Source organism: Triplophysa rosa, linkage group LG1 (genome assembly GCF_024868665.1).
Source record: "Triplophysa rosa linkage group LG1, Trosa_1v2, whole genome shotgun sequence".
Lineage (NCBI taxonomy): Eukaryota > Metazoa > Chordata > Actinopteri > Cypriniformes > Nemacheilidae > Triplophysa > Triplophysa rosa.
Window position 1 is genome coordinate 19,137,502 of NC_079890.1, and position 20,948 is coordinate 19,158,449.

General features: G+C 39.5%; 1 protein-coding gene across 1 annotated transcript in view; it reads right to left on the reverse strand.

The window, feature by feature from the left end:
* The window catches only part of smad3a (SMAD family member 3a), a 31,575-nt gene extending 19,345 nt beyond the window's left edge, over positions 1-12,230 (reverse strand). The window contains exon 1 of the mRNA XM_057333088.1: positions 11,788-12,230. Coding sequence (XP_057189071.1) covers positions 11,788-11,990 — 203 coding nt within the window. The 5' untranslated portion in view covers positions 11,991-12,230. The remainder of the gene's footprint in view (positions 1-11,787) is intronic.
* Positions 12,231-20,948: the final 8,718 nt, after the last annotated feature.

The following is a 20,948-nucleotide window of genomic DNA, read 5'->3' on the forward strand; positions in this document are numbered from 1 at the left end:
TATGAGACTAAGGAGAGCAACAAGATGCAACGAATCCGCGTTATTTTCGGGGCAATTTGTTTGACGAGCACCATCAGTGCACGGTGCGCGTTTCATTGATTTTATACACGTACAATAGTTCTGTCAGAGTTTACAATGCAGAAGCGGTGTGGTGTCATTTGGCTGTCAAATTAGCGCTTTACAGCTTTAACAAATTTGAATAGAAGTTCAGAAACATATGAGAATGCACTTTATTTGCACGCAACTCCTTTCATGTGTACTTTTATCGGAAGGAAGACAGAGAATGCACTGATTCTAACCCTACCGGTTTTTATGATGCAGATGTAACGTTTCTTCCATTGCTTGCTTCCGCTGCCTGAATGGATGTTTTACTCTGCACGCACACAGGTTAAAATTGCAATGCGCGGGAGCTTCAATGAGTCCACGCGGCCGCGCACGTGCGCAGTTTAAAGACAACATTGGTTGAATATTTCTGTACTGATGCTTAACATTATTTTTAAAAAGTTGCCTGTGAGTAAACAGTAATTAGCGGACCCCTTGCAGTTCCAACGCGGACCCCCGGTTGAAGACCCCTGGTATAAAGTATACGATAATGGTGGATGATGATGTCTTAAATAGTCTTAACTGTCTTAAAGACGGTAGTTTAAAGTCACCATGCAATTAAACAGGAATTTTTTTGTGTTTTACACAGTGTTGCAGTGATTATTATAAATGATTTAGCCGTGCACACCATTATTTTTTAAAAATTCATTTGCGCTTGTAATCTTTAATCAAAAACGTTAAGCTCCTCTCCCCCTCTCAACAACAACTCCTCACCACATGAAGTCAGCAACAAAAAAGAGGTAGGACTAGGACTGAAACGATTCCTCGAGTAACTCGAGTAATTCGAATACAAAAAATCATTGAGGCAATTTTTGTTGCGTACCAAGCACAATGTTCTCTCACCATTCTCACACACGCGCACACACACACAGTGTTTGTCGTAGTCTCGCGGTTGTCAGAGCAGAAATGAAAACCTCTGCCCTCTGTATATTTTTCTGTAATATATTCTGCAGCTTCTTCTGTGTTTACATAACATGCTCAGAGTTTAGCGGGCTGTGCGTCAGTAATAACGGTCCGTGGGGAAACGCAGTGCTTCTTGTGTACTGCTGTTAAATGGACTAAACAAAGCTTTGAGGCAAAAAATTTGCCTCAATGACTTTTTGTATTCGAATTACTCGAGTTACTCGAGGAATCATTCCAGCCCTAGTTGCAACCATTAGATGTCACAGATTTTGACGCAATAAATGCGTATTTTAAGAAAATTACAGCGTTTTTTTACTTTGGATGCATTTAAACCTGTTGTTGGGGACTCCAATTCAATATTAGGACACTTGAACATAACATAACGTGCACTTTAATACTTTACAAGATAGTGACACGCCACGACAGACACATACCTGCTTATTTTCAATTTTATTATTTTATACTGTTGACTGATGTCTATTTATGACGTTCGCGTGGTTTTTACATTCGAAAACATCAAAATCAATAAGTAATAGGCTATTTTTTACCCTAGTTTTGAGGCCGGCTGGAGAAACGCTCGGTTTTTATGGGCGGGCCGCATTGAAGACTTGTATGGTGTTTAATATGACCGTACCTGTCAGCATTTGAGACTCGTGATCTCGAACCGGACAGAAGATCACCACAATCGCGGGTCTCAAATGTTAAGAGAGTTTCCATGATAAATAAACAAATGGGAGACTCCCGGCCAAAACGACAGTGTTGGCAGATACGGATATGACCCAGCACCCGAAATAATAACAAAACACTTCGAAACAGCCTCCATTATTCGAAAACGGTGATAAAACCTTGAAAAATGATATATGAGCCCGCCAAATCACAGAGGTCCCTAGGTAATACTAATCACGTGCGAATAGGGCTATCAGGGCATATCAAGCGATCTCTATCAAAGCAATAGTGACGCATAGTACAAATATGTTTTACTCACATAAGATTGCTGCGCCATTCCTATCGGATCCAATATTGACGGCACAGCACTGCTTTTTAATTTAGTCTCTCCACAAATCCAGCATCGATCTGTGGCTTGTTCACAAAGGAATCCGCGTTTTACCCACGTGAGCTGGAATGTCTTTAAAAATAAGCTTCAACCAAGCATTATTTATCTCGGAATCCGAAGGAAGGTTATGCAGCGACTGTGTTCTTTCACAACCAGGCACTGACTGCGCAATATTTTGCGATCTTTAACTGCATGTTTATTGCTTGCTCGCTCTATCTGGTTCCGCGCAACTACTTCAGTACTGTCATGTGCGAACCAGTGGGTGGGGCTAGAGAAGTAGTCGTTGATATTCTTCTCTGGAGGCGGTGTTCAACCTATAGGTGCATTCCAGGACCCAGCGTTCGCTGGGCCTGGTATCAATAACAGTTGTAATTTCAGTAACAAGGGCGTTTTCAGGTCTGACACTTACAGGATGTTCGCTTGAATACGATTCCCTCTCATATAACAAAAGCTCGGGTTAAAATTGAGGACTTAATTCATTGCCCCTTTAAGTTACAACTGAACAAAAATCTTGATGACCTCAAGTTTCTTTTTACATTTGTATTTTTACGTTAGTACAAGCATATACTCAAAAGTGGACTGACTGGTTTACATGACAAAACCAGCTGCCAGATAAAAGCATAAAATCTGATTGGAAAAACATCTAAATACATGTACACTTCAAGAAACTCAATTCATATGGAAACTCTAGCCTCTGGCTGCATTTGGTGTAATGTTTATTTAAATTCAACTTTATATGTATATACACGGACCTGCTTATCCTATCATAATGTGAGTGCGGGTAAAATATCAACTAATATTATTTTTTGAAAAGCTTTGGTTTTCCTTTCTTTGCTAAAGTCATTAAGGCCCTGCCCAAGTAAACAGAGCCCTGTGGGGGTCCATGTGCAGGTGGTTGGATGTGGTTATAGGGGCCCATTCTCTGCAGGGGAGCATAAAACTCTAGCAGAAACACTGCAATCATCATCAAAATTTAAATATGAACACTTGCCGAGTGCAAAATGTGAGTAAAGTTGGGAAATTAAGTTAGGAGTGTTGTTAAGAGTGTTGTTTTTATGTCACATAAACCAATCTCAAAGAAACATATGACGTACTGAAGACATGAAAAGACTTGAAAAATTTATGAAAAATTATTGTCGGAATTTCAGAACTCCATGTTCCCATCATATGTTTATTGCGAGGGATATGGTTGATCAGGCAGAGTCTGGAAGATTGTTCCGCCAGCAAGGAACAGTGAAGGTCAATAAAAACGTTGTGATTTTCTGCCCTTTTGTGAGGGTATCACATATAATATGAAAATGGTGAAAAAATACAATGGCTCCAAAAAGAACTTATACATCCTTATATTTAATTTCTGGGTAACATTCACAGGGTTCTGAAAATAGAATAGAGTTAGGTATCGAGAACAGGTTCCTGCGTATGTTCAAGATTACTTTTTGTCTTTTTCTTTATGACGCAATATGACAGGAACTTCCTTTGTACTTCCAGTTCCAGAACCATTTGGCAGAAGTACCCATTTTTTGTTGTGTTCACAACGGGGCATAATTTTGAACCAAGGAACAAAGTTAGCTCTTTCTCCTAATCGTGCAGCGCCGAGCCAGGCTCATGTGGAAACTGTAACCATTCCAGACCAGGCTTAGAACGGTTCGGCGCGATGGTGGAAAAGTGCTCTTTGTTACTGTAGAGCATTTTTGTTACTGTAGTAATACCACAGATATCACCACAATTGTGACAAAGCATTGTTGTGTTCTTATAATACAACCTGAAGCTAAATTTGTTGTCTAAAAATGCAGAAACTGGCATAGTCTGAATCAAGGGAAATCAAGATAACCATACAGTTTTATATCTAAATGTTTAACTTCATAGTCAAATTGGAATTGAAAATGGGATTCGATAGGATTGGGAATCAATAAGCAAAATCAAGGTCATAAAGACAAACACAGAGACGTGCTATCCCATAATGTGTTTATATATCAACAACCAAAGCCACAATGTCTTCCCAAGTTTTGTTCATTAGGGTTACACCAGTGATCACAGATCAATACATATGATGCTCATTTAATAAATCACACCAATAAGATCTAAGACATGCATTTTCAGTCTACTTTGATCCAAGCCCATCGAGCAGCCTCATTAAAACGCAGCCCAAAACCACCGTCTTGCGAAATTGAAGGCTACAGCGATTAACTTGGATCAGTGTCAGTGTAAATTCGTGGCAGACATTAAAGCAGGTCTTCTCAAACTCTTAGACAAACTTCAAAACATTCTGCGCAAAGTCTGCACTAGCGCTCTTCTAAAAAACACACAGAGAGCTCACGATTGAAGAAGGGCTATTTTCTCACGGTGGTCAGAAACAGTCTGAGGGTCAGCGGTAGTGTTAGTGATGACAGAGTAGCACAAAGCAGTCTTGTTGTCTGTTGTACAGAGTGTCTATTATTCCAGCAGATATGGAGGCGGCACAGAGCTTTTCTAAACCTTCAACCCCGGCAGGAACCACAAACCCAGAAGCGGCCCACGCCCTCCCCTGGGCAGACGGAGCATTCCTGAGTGCTGACTAACCCCACCTCAAACAACACACACACACAGGAGAGATGCACACATGAGACGAACACTCAAATACCTGCTTTCAATGCAAAGACACTTTTAAGATAAAACAACCATGTCTGTACATACATATACATAACTCACAGTTCACTTCCACAGCACAGAGAATAAAACAAATCAGACGCACAATCTCACAAACGACAAACTGTTTCTCTAATCCTCACCACAACCGCAGTCAGTTGGCACACTCGCTCTACTCCATCAATTGGGCTCTTCAGGCCTACTCTACTGCCCTCAGTAATCCACAAACACCCACAGACACGCTATCAGTCAAACAGGACACAAACATAAACACAAGTTTTGTGGGTGTACACATACAGTTGGGCTGAACACGCAACAGCCCTCTCTGGAAAGTTTCTATGAAGAACAGCCATGAATGCCACACGCACTCAAACCGGCATCTTTGGGCACTGTTTTTTTATGTTTACTACGAAAGTTGTGCTTTTTTTAACAGCGTGTAAAGTTATAAACAGTATAAAAATTCTCCTGTTTGGTTGCTCTCAATTTAGATCATTTTGAATGCCACAATACATCTCATGTCCATCAGAAATGTTCAATCCTCAGGTAAACCCAGAACCAGTCAGATTAAATATACAGGGATTCTTTAAAGGATCAATGTGGGAGTTTTAGCGGCATCTAGTGGTGAGGTTTCGAATTGCAACCAACGGTTCACTCCACCCATCCCTTTTGAAGCACTACGGCGGCTCTCACAGGACAAAGATGTCATCACATTTTCGCTTCTTTGCTGAAGGAGATAACGTATTTACGAAACATGTTCTTTAGAGCAGTTTGTCCGTTCCGGGCTACTGTAGAAACAACATGGCGAATTCCATGCAAGGGGACCCGCGGTGTATATAGATAGAAATAGCTCATTCTAATGTAATAAAAACATAACGCTTCATTATGTAAGGTCTTTACACCTCTGAAGACATAGTTATGTATATTGTATTGCATTTCTGTCAAAAGATCCTCCAAAAAATTACACACAGCACCTTTAGGACTAGTTGACAAGTTGTTCAGCCTATGTAGTATGTAAGTAGGGCTGTGACGTTGGCCGTGACAACCACACCACCGCGGTGGTAAAGTGCCATGACGGTGGCGAACTGCCACCGGCGGTAGTGCACGTCACTGACAAATATAGGTGTAATAAATATGAGAGTTGCGATAACGATTGCTAGTTGTAGCCTTTCAGTTGTGGATGGTTTTATTTGAAAGATTTTACATTAACAGAAATTATTGGCATACGTTTCCGTTGGTGCGTTCGAGCGCGGGCCTGCACGGCAAAACCCAGGTTATTCTGCGGGTTTTGCAATGGATCTTGTTGTGAAATGAACAGATACGTAAAATCAAAACTGGCTATGACCCGCTTGCTTATTGTCGGAGCGAGCGCAGGTTTTGCCGCGGTTGCGGAGAGACATCTATTCATTTGCGCTCCTGTATCTTCTGAACGCGCATTTAGTGCAGCTGTACTCATTTTAATCTGGACAATGTCAACAAGTAAGTTTCACATCAACGAGTCGGAAAAAGTAAAGTTTTTATGGCAATCTGAATAGGAAAGCCAATGTAGGTTTAAACAGTTTGTTTCAAATGGAATTGTTAAGGACTGTAAGGGTTAATACGCCACTGACTGAAGTTACTGCAACAAGAGCTTTTTTATTTAGTATTTAGCTTTCTTATATCATTTAAGTTTTCATTATTTACTGATGTTTATTTAAATGTTTTATATGTTGTAGTGTGCCGTTTCACTGATGGATTTGCGCGTTAAACATTGACGGATGTTTCATCCTCATTTATTTCAGATATCATATTTCAATTTCAAGTATTTAACAATTTCAAGTATTTAAATAAGGTCTATATTTCTCTTCCACTCGTCATGTGGTTGCTACGCGCAAATATAATAATATAAATATTATTTATATAAATAATATATATTTTTCAACCACCGCACCACCACGGTCGATTTGTCTATTACCACCGCGGTGGTAAAAAACTGCCATCGTCACAGCCCTATATGTAAGGACTGGTGAATCTTAAAAATATGAAGTTTCGTACATCCCCCAAACAGAACAATCGCCCCTTAACAAACAGAAATATCCGCAGATTGCTCCAGGGCTGTCACTGTAACAAGAGCACTGTAAGTCACTATAAAGATAAAAGCGTCCGATAAATGACTACGACAGTTCTGAAACCAGCGAGTGTCTTTACTGTCAGTTTCTGCCATTACTTCTAAGTGTTGTGAAATTCTGTCATGCCTTCTTTCACTCTCTTACCATCAGCTGCCACACGAAAACCGTGAATCATCAGACAGCCTCGCTTCCCTCAGATGCGTTGGAGCTTTTGAAGGCATTTGAAGGCATTACCCCGGTCAAAAGAAAACAACCCTCGGCACAAGCCAATGACATCCAATCGCCTTGGTTTGTCAAAAGCGCCTTTGAATCGCTGTATATTGTATAGAGTTTCAGATGCCAGATTTAAAGCCAGACATCTCTTTAAGGCACAGACACTTTCAGTTTTTAGAAACAATAAAGTCTATCACCACAGCACATATATTTTCTTGATATGCGACTTGTTTGGGAAATTGGTCGAATGTGCCCACACAATGGACCGCAGTTCTTATTCACAGTTCAGCTGCCTTTGAAGTCATTGTGAGGAGAGTTTTAAAGCAAACAAAGACTGTAGGGTGAGATATTGCAGGCGTCTCGAAACACAGACGTGCTGCACATACACAGAGCAGACATCCTCTCAGGAAGACTCTAATAGGGCTTCAACAGGTGTATGACAGGCCTGAGTCAGGAGAAGGAAGTGTAAGTCTGTGGTAAATTACATTTTTTCGTATCCTGTCTTGAACAACTTCAATCTGTCTTGTGTCTTCTATCTCTACGTTTCCACTATGTCCAGTTCCACACTTATCATCATATGGTTTCCACTGATTTTCATCTTTGTCTCTCTGTCTCTCAATCTCGAGCAGGCTCAAACAGGCTTTCAGTGTTAACTGCATGTGAGGGCAGGACAGGATTGTGTGGCCGGAAGCGAACTGAGGTGCATGTGTCTAGAAGCAAGTGGTAATGACTGAAGAATCTGGATCTTCCAGCAGAGTGAGGTAGAGTGTTGTCTCACAGATGTGACTGCAGAGTGCTGGATTGAAAACTGGGTTTATAGAGATTAAACTACTTCAACACCATGGAAAAATGACTAAGATTTAAACCGATTCATTGGGTCTGAACCAAGAACTGTTTTGTTAACTGTTTTGATTTCTTTTTGAATATTACAATCTTATAATAGGAAAGTCTGTGCATACTACACACTTAAAGAAACAAGAAATACTATACTACACCAAACCAAACGACCAAGCAGTTCAGAAATAGTTTTTTCTGATTTTTATAACACTGTCGCTCAGAAGTCATTTTATCTTGTGCCTTACTTTTAAATGAAGAAAAAAGTTGGTAAGACATGGTTATGCTATATTGCAAATAGAGTTATAGCTTTTATAAACCTACACAAAGCAAATCAATACATGTTAAAGGAATAGTTCAACTTCAAAATGAAAGTTCTCTCATAATTTACCCACCCTGTTGTCATTTTAAACCCATTTTAAGCCGGTGTGATTTTCTGTCTTCTGCAAAACACAAAATAAGATATTCTGGAAAATGTTGGTAACCAAAAACCGTTGGTCCCCATTCACTTCTATTGTATGGACACAAAACCAATGCAAGTCAATGGGGACCAACAGTTTCTGTTACCAACATTTTTCAAAATATCTTCTTTTGTGCAGAGTAAAGGTTTGAAATGACAAGAGCATGTGTAAATAATGACAGAATTTTCATTTTGACGGTGAATTATTCCTTTAACCAAGAAGTGTATGTTACAATACTCTTATACGCAACCCAGTAGTTGTACTCGTCACATGTTATGGTTCCTTTAACCAGAGAAGCACCAGTGGGTCACACCACAAAGCCACAGGCTCAGAATTTCTCTCACTCTTGGTGACTCAGCCTGATCTCTGGTTGCAAGCCCTCCTTTCACTGATGTTTGGAAACAACAACCAACATAACAGGACCAGAGTTCGCGTTAACCAAAAATTCACCGGAATCTTTTTGCACTTTTTATAATATCACAGCGATCTCTAACGTTGTTTGTGGTGTTGTTTCTGGATCTGATTCTGCAAAGCGTGCATCTGTCGTTCAATCAGACCCTCTCGTCGCGGGCTCTCTTACACACACAGGCGCGCACAAACCAGTGGTGCAGTGTTTACAGACTTTTTTCCTTCAGAGAGCGACAGGACTAGCGTCATTTTGGATAAACCTTAACTTTCAGTGAGTGGGGAAAAAAGTATCTCTGCGCCTCTCCTTTCATGACCTAACAGCAGCTTAAAGTTACTTGTAAGTGAATAAATGAATGATTACAAAACAGAGTGTACAAACACCTGTCATTGTTACTGACTGGACATATAAGCATTTGTCTGCAATTAGTATTTTATGTCTGACAACAGAAACATTAAATATATAAACGACTTCGGCTTTATTGGGTATTAAAATACAATAAGTTCAAAGAACGCATGTACTTCACGATGACTTCACAAACATGCTAATTAGCACGCAATATCACCTTGCTTGCACCATAGTGACGGGTAAAAATAGATTATGACAGATTTTTTACGAGCCTCTCTTAACAGGACACACAGCAGCACTGCAAGGCTCAGGCCACAGCTGCTCAGCCCACCAACACCACACAATTAAGCAAACTTTAAACTTGGGAAGGAATACTCCAAGGGACGATTTGTAAAACTGTAAAATGCAGCCTACGGTGATGCGACCGTAAGGTTCTTCGTGGCATCTTCTAGTTCGTAGCTAAGCCTAGTGCAAGCCGATTTAGTAAACAGCACATTCAGTCAGGCAACCCAAATGTGTCAAACTAACAATGACATTTAAGAAAGGAATGAAAAAACTCAAATCCCTCAAGAAGTTTTCCAGCACAGTTATTCTGTAGAATCTGGTCCCTTGGTCCTCACCTATAAGCTTCACTGCATATCGTTATAATGCTGTTTTTCTAAAGAAAGATACGATTGTGTGGCCATTACATCATTTATTTGAATAGGGTTTAACCACCTTTAGTGTATGAATAAATTTAACTCTACAAAACTAAACATGTTCAATTGCAATCCGAGTACTTGATCACTTTATATGCGTAAGCAATTGTGAATTATTTTCTATACACAATTTGTAAACATTACTTCACACAACATTTGCTCAAAATTCGCATATTATAAAATGTTAACAAAAATGGTTTATTATGGATCTGTATTAGAAATACAAATAAATGTCATGCTTGCCTGTACTCAATCTGTAGATATCTCTTATTTTAAATAAATAGACCTCTGCATTCCATGACCATGAAAAAAAACAACCAGTAGACCTATGTAATGTATTAGAGCCCTTTCCAGGTATGTTATATATTTTGAAAAGTAAACATTTACAATACTTTGACTTCTCAAGCACACATCACACCTCAAAAACAAAAAGCAGGCACACACACACATAATTTGAATACATCAAAAGACGTTTAGATAAGGATAGACGTATAGTAGGGCTGTACAAAAGTATCGATACATGTAACTATCGGCCGCAATAAAAAAAAATTTGATAGTGTATCGATAGTGATACCTCTACTATCGATATTTTTTTAAAATCATGTCATATACTGTACATATGGCCAAAAGTAAGTGGAAGCGAGCATGGCGAAAAATATAAGAACGCTTCAAGCTCTCAGAGCTGATGTGTGGGTGTGCTTTGGTTTTCAAAATAAGTCATGGAGTAATGAGTTATATAAAATAATGCTGTTTGTAGGCTTCGCAAGTCATGACACAAGTCACTTGGCTACTGCAGTGCATTAAACAAAAAGTTTATTAAGAAAAGTAACAATGACATTTATTGTGCTTTCACGGATGTGACACCAGCGCATTTACAGCATGGATGAACCAGAGGTTTTATACTGCCCATGTTCAGTGTTTTAACTGTAATGCACCACAACAGCCAAGTGACTTGCGTGAGCCACCTTATTCCCCTGTGCTACCCACTTGAGGGGCGCAATCCACAGTTTGAGAACCCAAACCTCTGATCTAAAGGCCCATGCACCACTCTGCAGAGGTAAGAGATGTTTTTACACTTATCCTTACAGAAAACCCCAGGTGGTGCACAGCATGTTGCATTCCTAGCTCTACTTTTTACACTTTCTATTTAAAGTATTGCAATATATCGCAAATGTGTATCGTATCGAAATACATAGCAATATATTGTATCGTGACCCATCTATCGTGATATGTATCGTATCGGGAGGCACTTGCCAATACACATCCCTAACGTATAGGTATGTTTTGTATACAGTACCAGATGCCTTTACACCTTCTGAAGCCTCACCTGTGTTCATAGTGAAAGAATGTCATCTATTGAAGTACTGCATAAGGACCAACATATACTGTATATATATATATATATGGCTAACACTCAAGTGCCTCATATGAGCATGACTGTGAGCAGTTGGCCAGCATCAGACTGTGACATAACAAGATTAACCAGTCATTGCAAAACTGAGTTGAAAAAAAAACAACTTGCAACAAAACCCCCATCACACAGCTAACAATATACAGTTATGAAAATAACATATCTGCACATCCTGCGCCAAATATAACCATCATCTACAATATAAACCCATTTTATTACCCCAGATACAGTAGCTTCAGCGCTTCCCAGATTAAGGTCGTGTTATATAACCTCGTCAGACAGTAGGCTAAATGACAACACTAGAAAAGGCAATATCAAATCTAATTCAAGTATATAGTTGCAATAAATGAACAGAAATAATAATATAAGCAGACGAATGTTAATCCACGCGTGAGGATGGAGATGCTGTTTGTGTCACTAGCTCTTTCTAGACAGCAGGGGTTCCTCTGCTTTAACTTTAGTATGCTGACTGAAGGTGTTATTGCTTCAGTTTGAGATCTGTCTATCGTGTACTGTCAAAATCACGATAGTAAAGCAGTAAACACATTACCACAAGCCGATGTTTTTACTGGTAAAGTCGAGTATGCGGCATGTAAATGATGGATGGGGTGTTTTAAATGCCCTTACCGCGGTATGGTGATACACTTGGTGTTGACACTCTGAGTTGTGATGGCTTTCTCCAGCTCGTCCAGCTGTCCTGTCTTCTTCAGCTTCTTCACCAGACTCTTGACGGCCTTCTCGCACCATTTCTCCTCCTGTCCGTTCTGCTCTCCCTTCTTCCAGCCCAGGAGCCTCTTCACGATCGGCGGAGTGAACGGTAAAATGGACATGCTGGATTCGGTTGAACGTTTCTCTATTGCGCAGTCTCGCACGCAACTCGGAGAGATATTTGCTACACTTTTTTTATCGTCAACGTAATCCGAGAGTGGAAAGTAAGAATACGCGGTTTAGAGATCGATAATGAAATGAGGAAAGTAAAAGGGACTTGAGACGTGACCGGGACGCGGTCTCAAGTTCAGCGCTCAGCTACGCTCCGTCTCTGTCTCCCGCGATCGTCGCGCGTAGCGCGCGCTACCACACAGCACATAACAAGGCTGTTCGTGTCACTCCGCGCAAATACATAGTACCCTATATCCTGTCTGGGCAACGCGTTCTGCGAGGGATAAAATAGACATACTTAATTAGAGTTATAAGTACATTTTTTCAGTTGGTAATATAGCGTACTTGTTTGCGCATCCACACGTCAACAGGTAAAAGTGCGGTTTAGTCAAGTTTAAAGTCATCCGCTGCACTCTGTGCTGCGGCTTCTGTGACGTATTGCTACAAGTCTGACTGACAAATTTAAAAAAAAATACTCACACGAGTACCTTTCTAAGTTGTCGATACTGTAGAACATTGTAACAAACTTGTCATGATCAGAAAGTAACCAGCATGAGTTACACAAGTATTTGTTAATGTAAAACTGTAAATGTTTAGTCAACTGTCTGATAATGTTATTGTTCACATTGCATACATGATATTTTTCTTTAATGGTGAAAATTTGATGTTACTTATATAATGAAATAATAATCAGTGTAGCAACATATATCAAAAATGTGTGTGTATCATATGAGTAGAGTTAAACTGGACTTCCTGAACAGTTTTATTACACCTCTTCCTGTGCCATTGTAAACACTCATAAAACAAGCCCAATCAGCACTATTAGACAGTGACACACAGGAAACAAGTTAGTTATACAAAAGCTTACTTATCATTCACAGACTCTGTAAAAGAAATTGCAATTCTCAGCAGAGAAAAGAAGGACATTCTCGGTCTCCCCCAACCCCCAAAATTACCTTCTGCCTCATTTAGAATCAAGTGGCTGGGGGGGATATCCCACTGAACTGAGTTTACAGGGTTTAATTAATCTGATACTGGGCATGGGCTGCTTTTTTCAGCATGACAACAACATGCAATTATACACATCGCTACTGTAGGAGAGATAAACATATACACACACAAACACTTTATTTACTGAGATTCATTGAAATGGACAACAACAAATATGTATTTTTGAGAATAGGTGTGAAGAGATTTCACTGCACATAAAGTGATAGTTCACCCAAAAATAATAATTCTTTCATCATTTACTCACCCTCTTGTCATTTCAAACCTGTATGACTTTCTTTCTTCTGAAGAACACAAAAGAAGATATTTTAAAGAATGTTGTTAACTGGCCCCCATTGACTTGCATTGGTTTTGTGTCCATACAATAGAAGTGAATGGGGGCCAGTGCTGTTCCCTTACCAACTTTCTTCAAACTATCTTCTTTTGTGTTCTGCGAAAGAAAGAAAGTCATACAAGTTTGAAATGACAAAAGGGTGAGTAGGCCAAATGATGACAGAATTTTCATTTTTGGGTGAACTATCACTTTAACAGTGTTAGAGGTTAATTAACGAATACATAAAGAAAAATGGCTTGAAATAACATTTTTTCTGATCTTTAATTCAGTGTTGTGTTTAGTATTGTATTATCAAAAAATACTATAGATGATGTTGATGTGTTTTTTGTTTACACAGTATATTGTGAGACTGGCCACCATCTTTAGGCACATGCACACATAAGCATATGCAATGGGATCTTAAGGTCAGACGCGACAAAAGAAGTGTGCTCAGCTAAGAGACAGATGTTACATACAAAATCCAAACACAAGTGCATAGCTGCTTCGACTAGATTGATCTTTATCAAATTGATCCTGATATTAATGCCCATGGTGAAAACCATCTGAAAACCTGTTGTATATAATAGGGCTGTCTTGCAGTTTTATGCTTTTTCACTCTTTTCAAATTTTGCAATTATCGCATTTCTCCAGATTTCATTAAATTATACTACATCTATTTTTATGAATTTGTAACAATTTCCAGTGCAGGTCATCAGAGTCACAGGAACCCAGTTAAACTGGTGTATTATCACCATTGGTACACCCCTAAAAAAGTTCACTAGCTTTGCTAAAAATACCCTGGACCTCAGCTTCTTTCTTTTATCAATTTTAAAGAACCTCGGATGTATGTTTTTACAGCGTTTCCTATGTTTCCCGTCCTCCCACATTGTTATGGTCAATATATACTCAAACCTCATCTAAAATAGATTTTCCCTCAGGAGAGCATGTGCTGAAAATGACATTGGTTGTTCATCCGATGTAGTTTCTGCATCCTTTAGACATAAATACACTTTGATAAACAGTTGCATTGTAAAAAAAAAACATGTGGCCTGAAATGTCATGTGCATTTTCTGAAATGACCCAATATTTCCACAGAGGATCTGAAGAATAACAAAAACATCATCTTGCTGGTTCTCTCTCTCTCTCTCTCTCTCTCTCTCTCTCTGTGTGTGTGTGTGTGTGGTAGCGTGTGGCAGGATGGAGCTTATGAGTATTATCATGTGCAGCTTGACTGCGGTGACCGGCACAAGCTCAGCACCTGTTTATTTCCTCAGGCATTTCAATATCAGGACAGCTGGTTCAGGGGTGTGTGGATGTATGTTTATGTAGGAAGGGATGAAGTCCAGAGCCTTTGGGGCTTGTAGTTGAGAGTGTGTGGGGGCAGGGGGCAGATGGGCTCCAAAAGAGAGAAGTGGGGGGACTTGGGGTGTGTGTGTCTCTGTGTGCGTGTGTGTGCGTGTGTGTGTGTGTGTGTGTGTGTGTGTGTGTGAGTGCGTGCGTGCGTGCGTGTGTGTGTGTGTGTGTGCGTGCATGCATGCGTTTGTCTGAAGAATTGCCTCACACAAAAGGCATGGCTGCGTGAATGAGTAATGACACTATACAATCTGATGGTTGATGAAGGTATTGTGGATGCTTGGACTCAAGAGACCCTGGGGAGCTACAAAGTGGCAAAGAGGGTCAGAGGGGGCTGAACTACGTCCCAGTGGAGGACATGTGTTAGGAGTGATAAGATGAAGCTCATGTACAATCAGCAGTGTTTAACACAATACCGCTACCGATGTGCTATAAAGGACAGCTGGGGTGATGAGTCCAGTTCAGCATCTTTGACAGAACTGAAAACATCATTTGAGCAGCACGGCAACATCAGTGACTGTACCATTTATGTATAAAAAGAGCATTCAAGTATTTTTTTTACAATGTTTAGTATGTTGCGTTAAATATTTTAACTGCTGAAGGCCACAGTTGGAAAGCACTGGCAGTAAATCATTGTGAAAAATAGTTATAACATGATGATGACTTTGTGCCAGTATGTTGTGAGTGACAGGTACAGAGAGATAAACAAATACTCCTGCCAAGAGCTAGAAGTGTGTGTGCTGGTATGTGTATAAGTGTTTATGTGGGTGTACAGGTCTGGCTATTTTTGTGCAGGCCTAATCTTAAAAAAAGTGTCCTTACAAATATAATAAAACACTGGTGAGGACATTAAGTGGTCTTTACTAAAAATAATCATTTTTTTCACCATATCAAGGGGTTATAATTGAAGTTAGATTTAGGTGTAGGGGAAAAAGTATTATTATGGTATAAAAACAATGAAAATCTATGAGATCTAAACAAGCTGCTGTGCGTGCATTTCTGTGTCTGCGCACGTTTACGAGCCTACCTGAGAAGTTTGCAACTCCATAGGGTGTGATTATGGCAAGTCTTATTGCATACTTAAGTAGGGTGCTGTGCGGAGAGTCGTCATACCACAACAGAATGAAAATTCCTGGCAGCACGGCACAATATGATCCAGGTTTTTACTCTTCTAAATCCATCAATCTGTCTACAGATCCAGAATAGAACTGTCCTGTCGAGCACGCATGCACACACACACACACACGTCCATAAAACCTTCTTACCAGTAAAAGTTTTACTGCTCAATCACTGCCATAAACAATGGAATGGGTAGGGGGAAATGGTTGGCTCACAAGTTCAGTCACGTATTGAGATCAAGCCCATCCTTTAAGGACGACAGACAAATTTGTTTACCAGTAATTGTGATAAGACTGTATATGACAAACACAGGCCTTAGTTCACCCAAAAATGAAAATTCTGTCATCATTTACTCACCCCCTTGTCATTTCAAACCTGTAGCCTATGGCTTTCTGTGACAAAACAAGATATTTCGAAGAAAATTGGTAAACGAACAGCGCTGGCAACCATTCAATTCTATTGTATGGATACGAAACCAATGCAAGTGAATGGGTGCTGGTTGCCAACATTCTTCAAAATATCTTCCTTTGTGTTCTGCGGAAGAAAGAAAGTCATACAGGTTTGAAATGACAAGAGGGTGAAAACGATGACAGAATTTTGATGAAAGTTTCTTTCATCATTTTTGCACCCTCAAGTCGATTAAAGCCTATACAGTACTTTTTATTCCGAGGAAAAATATAAATGTCTCAATGGTTCTTTGTTTTGTGTCAAAAGAATTTAAGTCAATAGGGTTAATGTTGTTTGGTTACCAACGTTCTTCAAAATTTCTTCTTTTGTGTTCTGCAGAAAAAAAGAGAGTAGATGACAGTAAGTAGTAAACGATGAAAGATTTAAACATTTTTGGGGGTGACTATCCCTTTTAAAGCCACCTGATCCAAGTTTGTCTTCAAAAGATAATTGAAGTAATGTAATGAAGCATTTCTCATGGCTATAAACATGTGTTGTGGTAACAAGAAGTAAGACCCAAACATGTGATTGGCTGAGTTAATTTGCATGCTACAGTCACCCATCATGTCACATCAATTGTCTGTAGAAAGACATTGATAAGCTGTGAGGGCTATGATAAATCTGGTCACCACTCAACACCAGCCCACACTCCAAGGTTATGTAATGTGACACTCTGGATTTGTATTATTGAAGGAGTGTGCTGTGTTGCAAAACCACCAGTGACTCACTTTTGTGTATTTCTGTGTGAGTAACATGGACTGTTAGTGTGCAAGACCCAGCAAGGGCAGTCTATATTTTATGACTGATATGGGCCCTACAAATACTTTACACCCATGTGTGGATTACTGTGATTCACGTGCTGATGTCTGACTTCTCTATTGTGCTGAGTGTGATGTGTGACGGTCTTAGTACGCGTGAGTCAGAGCAAAACGCATTCTGAGGGCAGAATGACAGGGATTAACACGCTGACTAGAATTTGTAAAGGCGATGAGGCCTTTAACACGTGCAATGTTGTTGGCCCGTAGTTTAGATTTGGGGTTTCTACGACATATCCGTGTAGTATTAAAGTCCCGCGAGAGCGATTCGAAAGCATAGCTGTCACATCGCTGTCGCGGTACTTTGATGTCATGACCTGATCGGTCTGCGCAACACTTCATGAAACCGAACACTTAAAGATTTGTTTAGCATGGAGGGGGAATTACATGGAAATAAATATTACATACTACAAGTATTTGTTTTAACAGCAAAACTACGTTATCAAGAATCAGTTGACGTAGTAGAAGATACTAGGCATTCTGTGGCGATTTATGCATACACTAGCTTGTCAGCGACATCTGGTGGCAAAGGATTGACATTAGCAACAGGAAAGTCTACATCATTTGTTTAACCTTTTATTAATTCATCTGTCTATTCATGTTTATTTAAACGCCGTATATATTCATTTCAAATGACAGTGACATTTGAAGGACAATTTAAAGCAATATTTACCAATCCCGTACAGTGCTCTTCTCAGCAGGCTGGTCTGTCAGAGTGAGTTTAGTGTGAGGAGATGCAGGGCTTGGCTCAGCTCTGGTGCTCTCGGGTGGGGTCTGAAGGGGCTTTACAAACGCCCTTTAATCCACAGTGAAACACTGTTGTGTGTACTAAGAACTCCAAATATTCTTGAAAGGAAATAACAGACTTTAAAATATGACTTTAGGCAAACATGGAAGCTGAACAGTGTAGTCTTTACTTGAATACACATTACAAATAGCCTGATCACGTGATACTCTTTATTAAGCATCAGACTTTATTTCCAAACTAATGCAAGTTTTTAGTTCTTTAAAGGGATAGTTCACACAAAAACGAAAATTCTGTCATTGTTTACTCAGCCTCACATTGACCAAACCTGTATAAATGTCTTCGTTGTGGTTACTGACATTCTTACAAATATCTTCCTTTGTGTTTAGTAGAACAAAGAAATGTATACAGAGTAAATGATGACAGAATTTTCATTTTTGGGTGAACTATCCCTTTAACATATTCACCCTCCCAAACACAATACATAGACTACTTTTTTGTAATAAATTAAAGTTAAAGAGTATTTTGTTACACTATGATGAGCATAAACGTATCTCCCACATATCTCAGGTTGAAAATATTCATCATGGTTAGGCAGCGTTTATAAAACCGTGGAAACATTTCCAGTGTCTGCTAGTATAATTTAGGAGATTAAACAATACAGTACAGTTATAAATCACTAATGTATCACACAGCTATTTCGGCTGAGCTCCAACTCCTCATGAATGGAAGCAGAAACGGCAAAGGAAAACATCTGAGGTTGCATGGCTCCAGTGAGCGTTCCCATCTAATGTGTCTTCCAGGAAAATATTGACTAGCTGCGTGGCCAGTCGCCAAAGCACGATGCCAGAGGATTGTCCTGCTCCTTAAGAGAGGTTCACTGACATGCTGTTTGTACACAGACCGCTAGGTGGCAGCAGGTGAATTGAGTACGTCCACACATGCAAGCTCATCCACCAACAATAGAAGCAACATTTACCCGTTTTTACGAAAAATAGGAAATAATCATTTGTGTCGGAAAATTCAAGATTTTATTAATTGTCATGAATGAGCTTTTGCTAGTATAATCGTGACGTGAGGTGTTAGGATCTTAATCATATGGAGACACTTATTTCTGTAGTTATGATACTTTATCCTTGAGGGACCCTATGACAGGCCTGACACATTGCTTCGATAACACGACAGGATGAGAAAGAGGAACAGGGAGCCATTTTAAGAAGGAATGCCTCCCACTCTGGTTTCACTGCGAGAGAGACGATGATGATGTAGCAGGTGATGATGAGAGATACATAGATGTGATGGCAGAAGAATGGTGTTTAAAATTAGCCTTCAAAAATAGTATACAACACAGACTAATGTGGTTCACACATAATTCATTGTCTTCTGTAGTATAAACCTCATCAATAAGTCATAAAATTGGATTCACAGGGTAATAAACTTTATTTATTTCATAGTTTAACTAGTTTATTGAAGACAGAATGTTATGTGTTTGTATATGGATATTCTTATTTCATCTCAAGGGCAACAAAATAACTCAAAAAGTTCTATCTCAAACGGATGTGCCATGCAAGTCTATTGAATACCTTTACTCTTTTACCCAAATTATTCTGTCATATCCATCAATAACAGGCTCATATATTTCCATTAAACCCAAAGTGAATTACTTTATGTATTGATCTTTTTAGGCCTGTGGGGAGAACAGTGTAGATTATTATAATAAAAGTCATAGCGTGTGTATCAATATTAGTTCAGTTTTAAAATAAAAAGAGTCAATTAAAATAAGATAACAAGCGGGTGCATATGTTTGTATGTGTGAGAATGTTTGGCAGCAGCAAACATGTTTAGCTGAGGTTAGTGAAACTGTCTTGCTGTATGTAGATGCCCGGTCTAGTGTGGAGCCAGTCCGTCTGCCGGCCGACTGCCCTCCTGGAGGCTTGAGAACATCCGATCCTCCTGTGGAGAGAGAGTGAGACCGAAGGTGAGAAAGAGAGAGAGAGAGAGAGCTGGCAGGGGATGGATTGCATCCCAACACTTTATTTGCTATAGGAATCTCATTTGTCCTGACATTCAAATACAAAGTCTAAAATGTTGAATAATGTTTGTGCTGAAAATAGTTTAAAAGATGCATTATACAGGATTCAATGCGACTATCACCAGAAAATGCATGGTAGTAGAACAGAAAAAAAATAGAGAGACAGGAGTCCATGATGTAACTAAACTACCAAGGATTTTGACAGTACATACTTTTCGAGAAACACACACAGACACATTACTTTGTTCCCATCAAAATAAATTGAAGAATGGCATTGGCTTGCGTTGTCTGAGATGATAAAGGCTGGAGATGAACGGCAGAACTGTGTCTGGCTCATTGGGGACCATATTGATTTTTCAGCTACAGAGCTATTGACAGGAAATGCTGAACCGTCTTCAGTGGCTTATTTCTGCACAAAATACATAGCTCATACTTGTAAAAAATGAAAACCCTGCCGGACTTAACATGTAATACTTGAAAATGATACGATAAAGGACAAGCAAATATTACAGTAAAAAGTAGAAAGAAACCACCTTGAAGGCAGTCACTTATCGGGTTTGGAGTAATTTTAACTGGCTAGAAGGGAGAAAGAAAGAGAGCAGATGAGAAGGAAAAGAAAAAGAGGGAGATTTTTTGAAAGAAGTAAGGGGCAGGGAAATGGTTTTGGCTGCGTGTCAGGATTTGGGTCTAGCAGTGTTGCGTCTGAAGGATGTTTAAGGAGAGGGCTGTCCTGAGCCAGGCTTTCAGTCTCACTATAATTACTACAGGGGCTGACAGACATAGTGCTTAGAGAAACAAAACAGAGACAGGATTAGGAATAAACACCAATATGTCTACACGCCAAGGACACTACACACATAAACGTATACATCGCATACATAGGAGCATTACATATTTAGGTACATGAACTTTAAAAATCCAACAGTTAGATTGACCGCTGAGAGATTTAAATGGAAGGAAAAATAGTGAAAGAAAATGAAGCCTAAATATTATATTTAGATAATTACCTGATGACAGAATGATTTCTGTTGCTGTTGACTTTTATTTTTCCCAAATATGCTTAGTATTTTTTTAGAC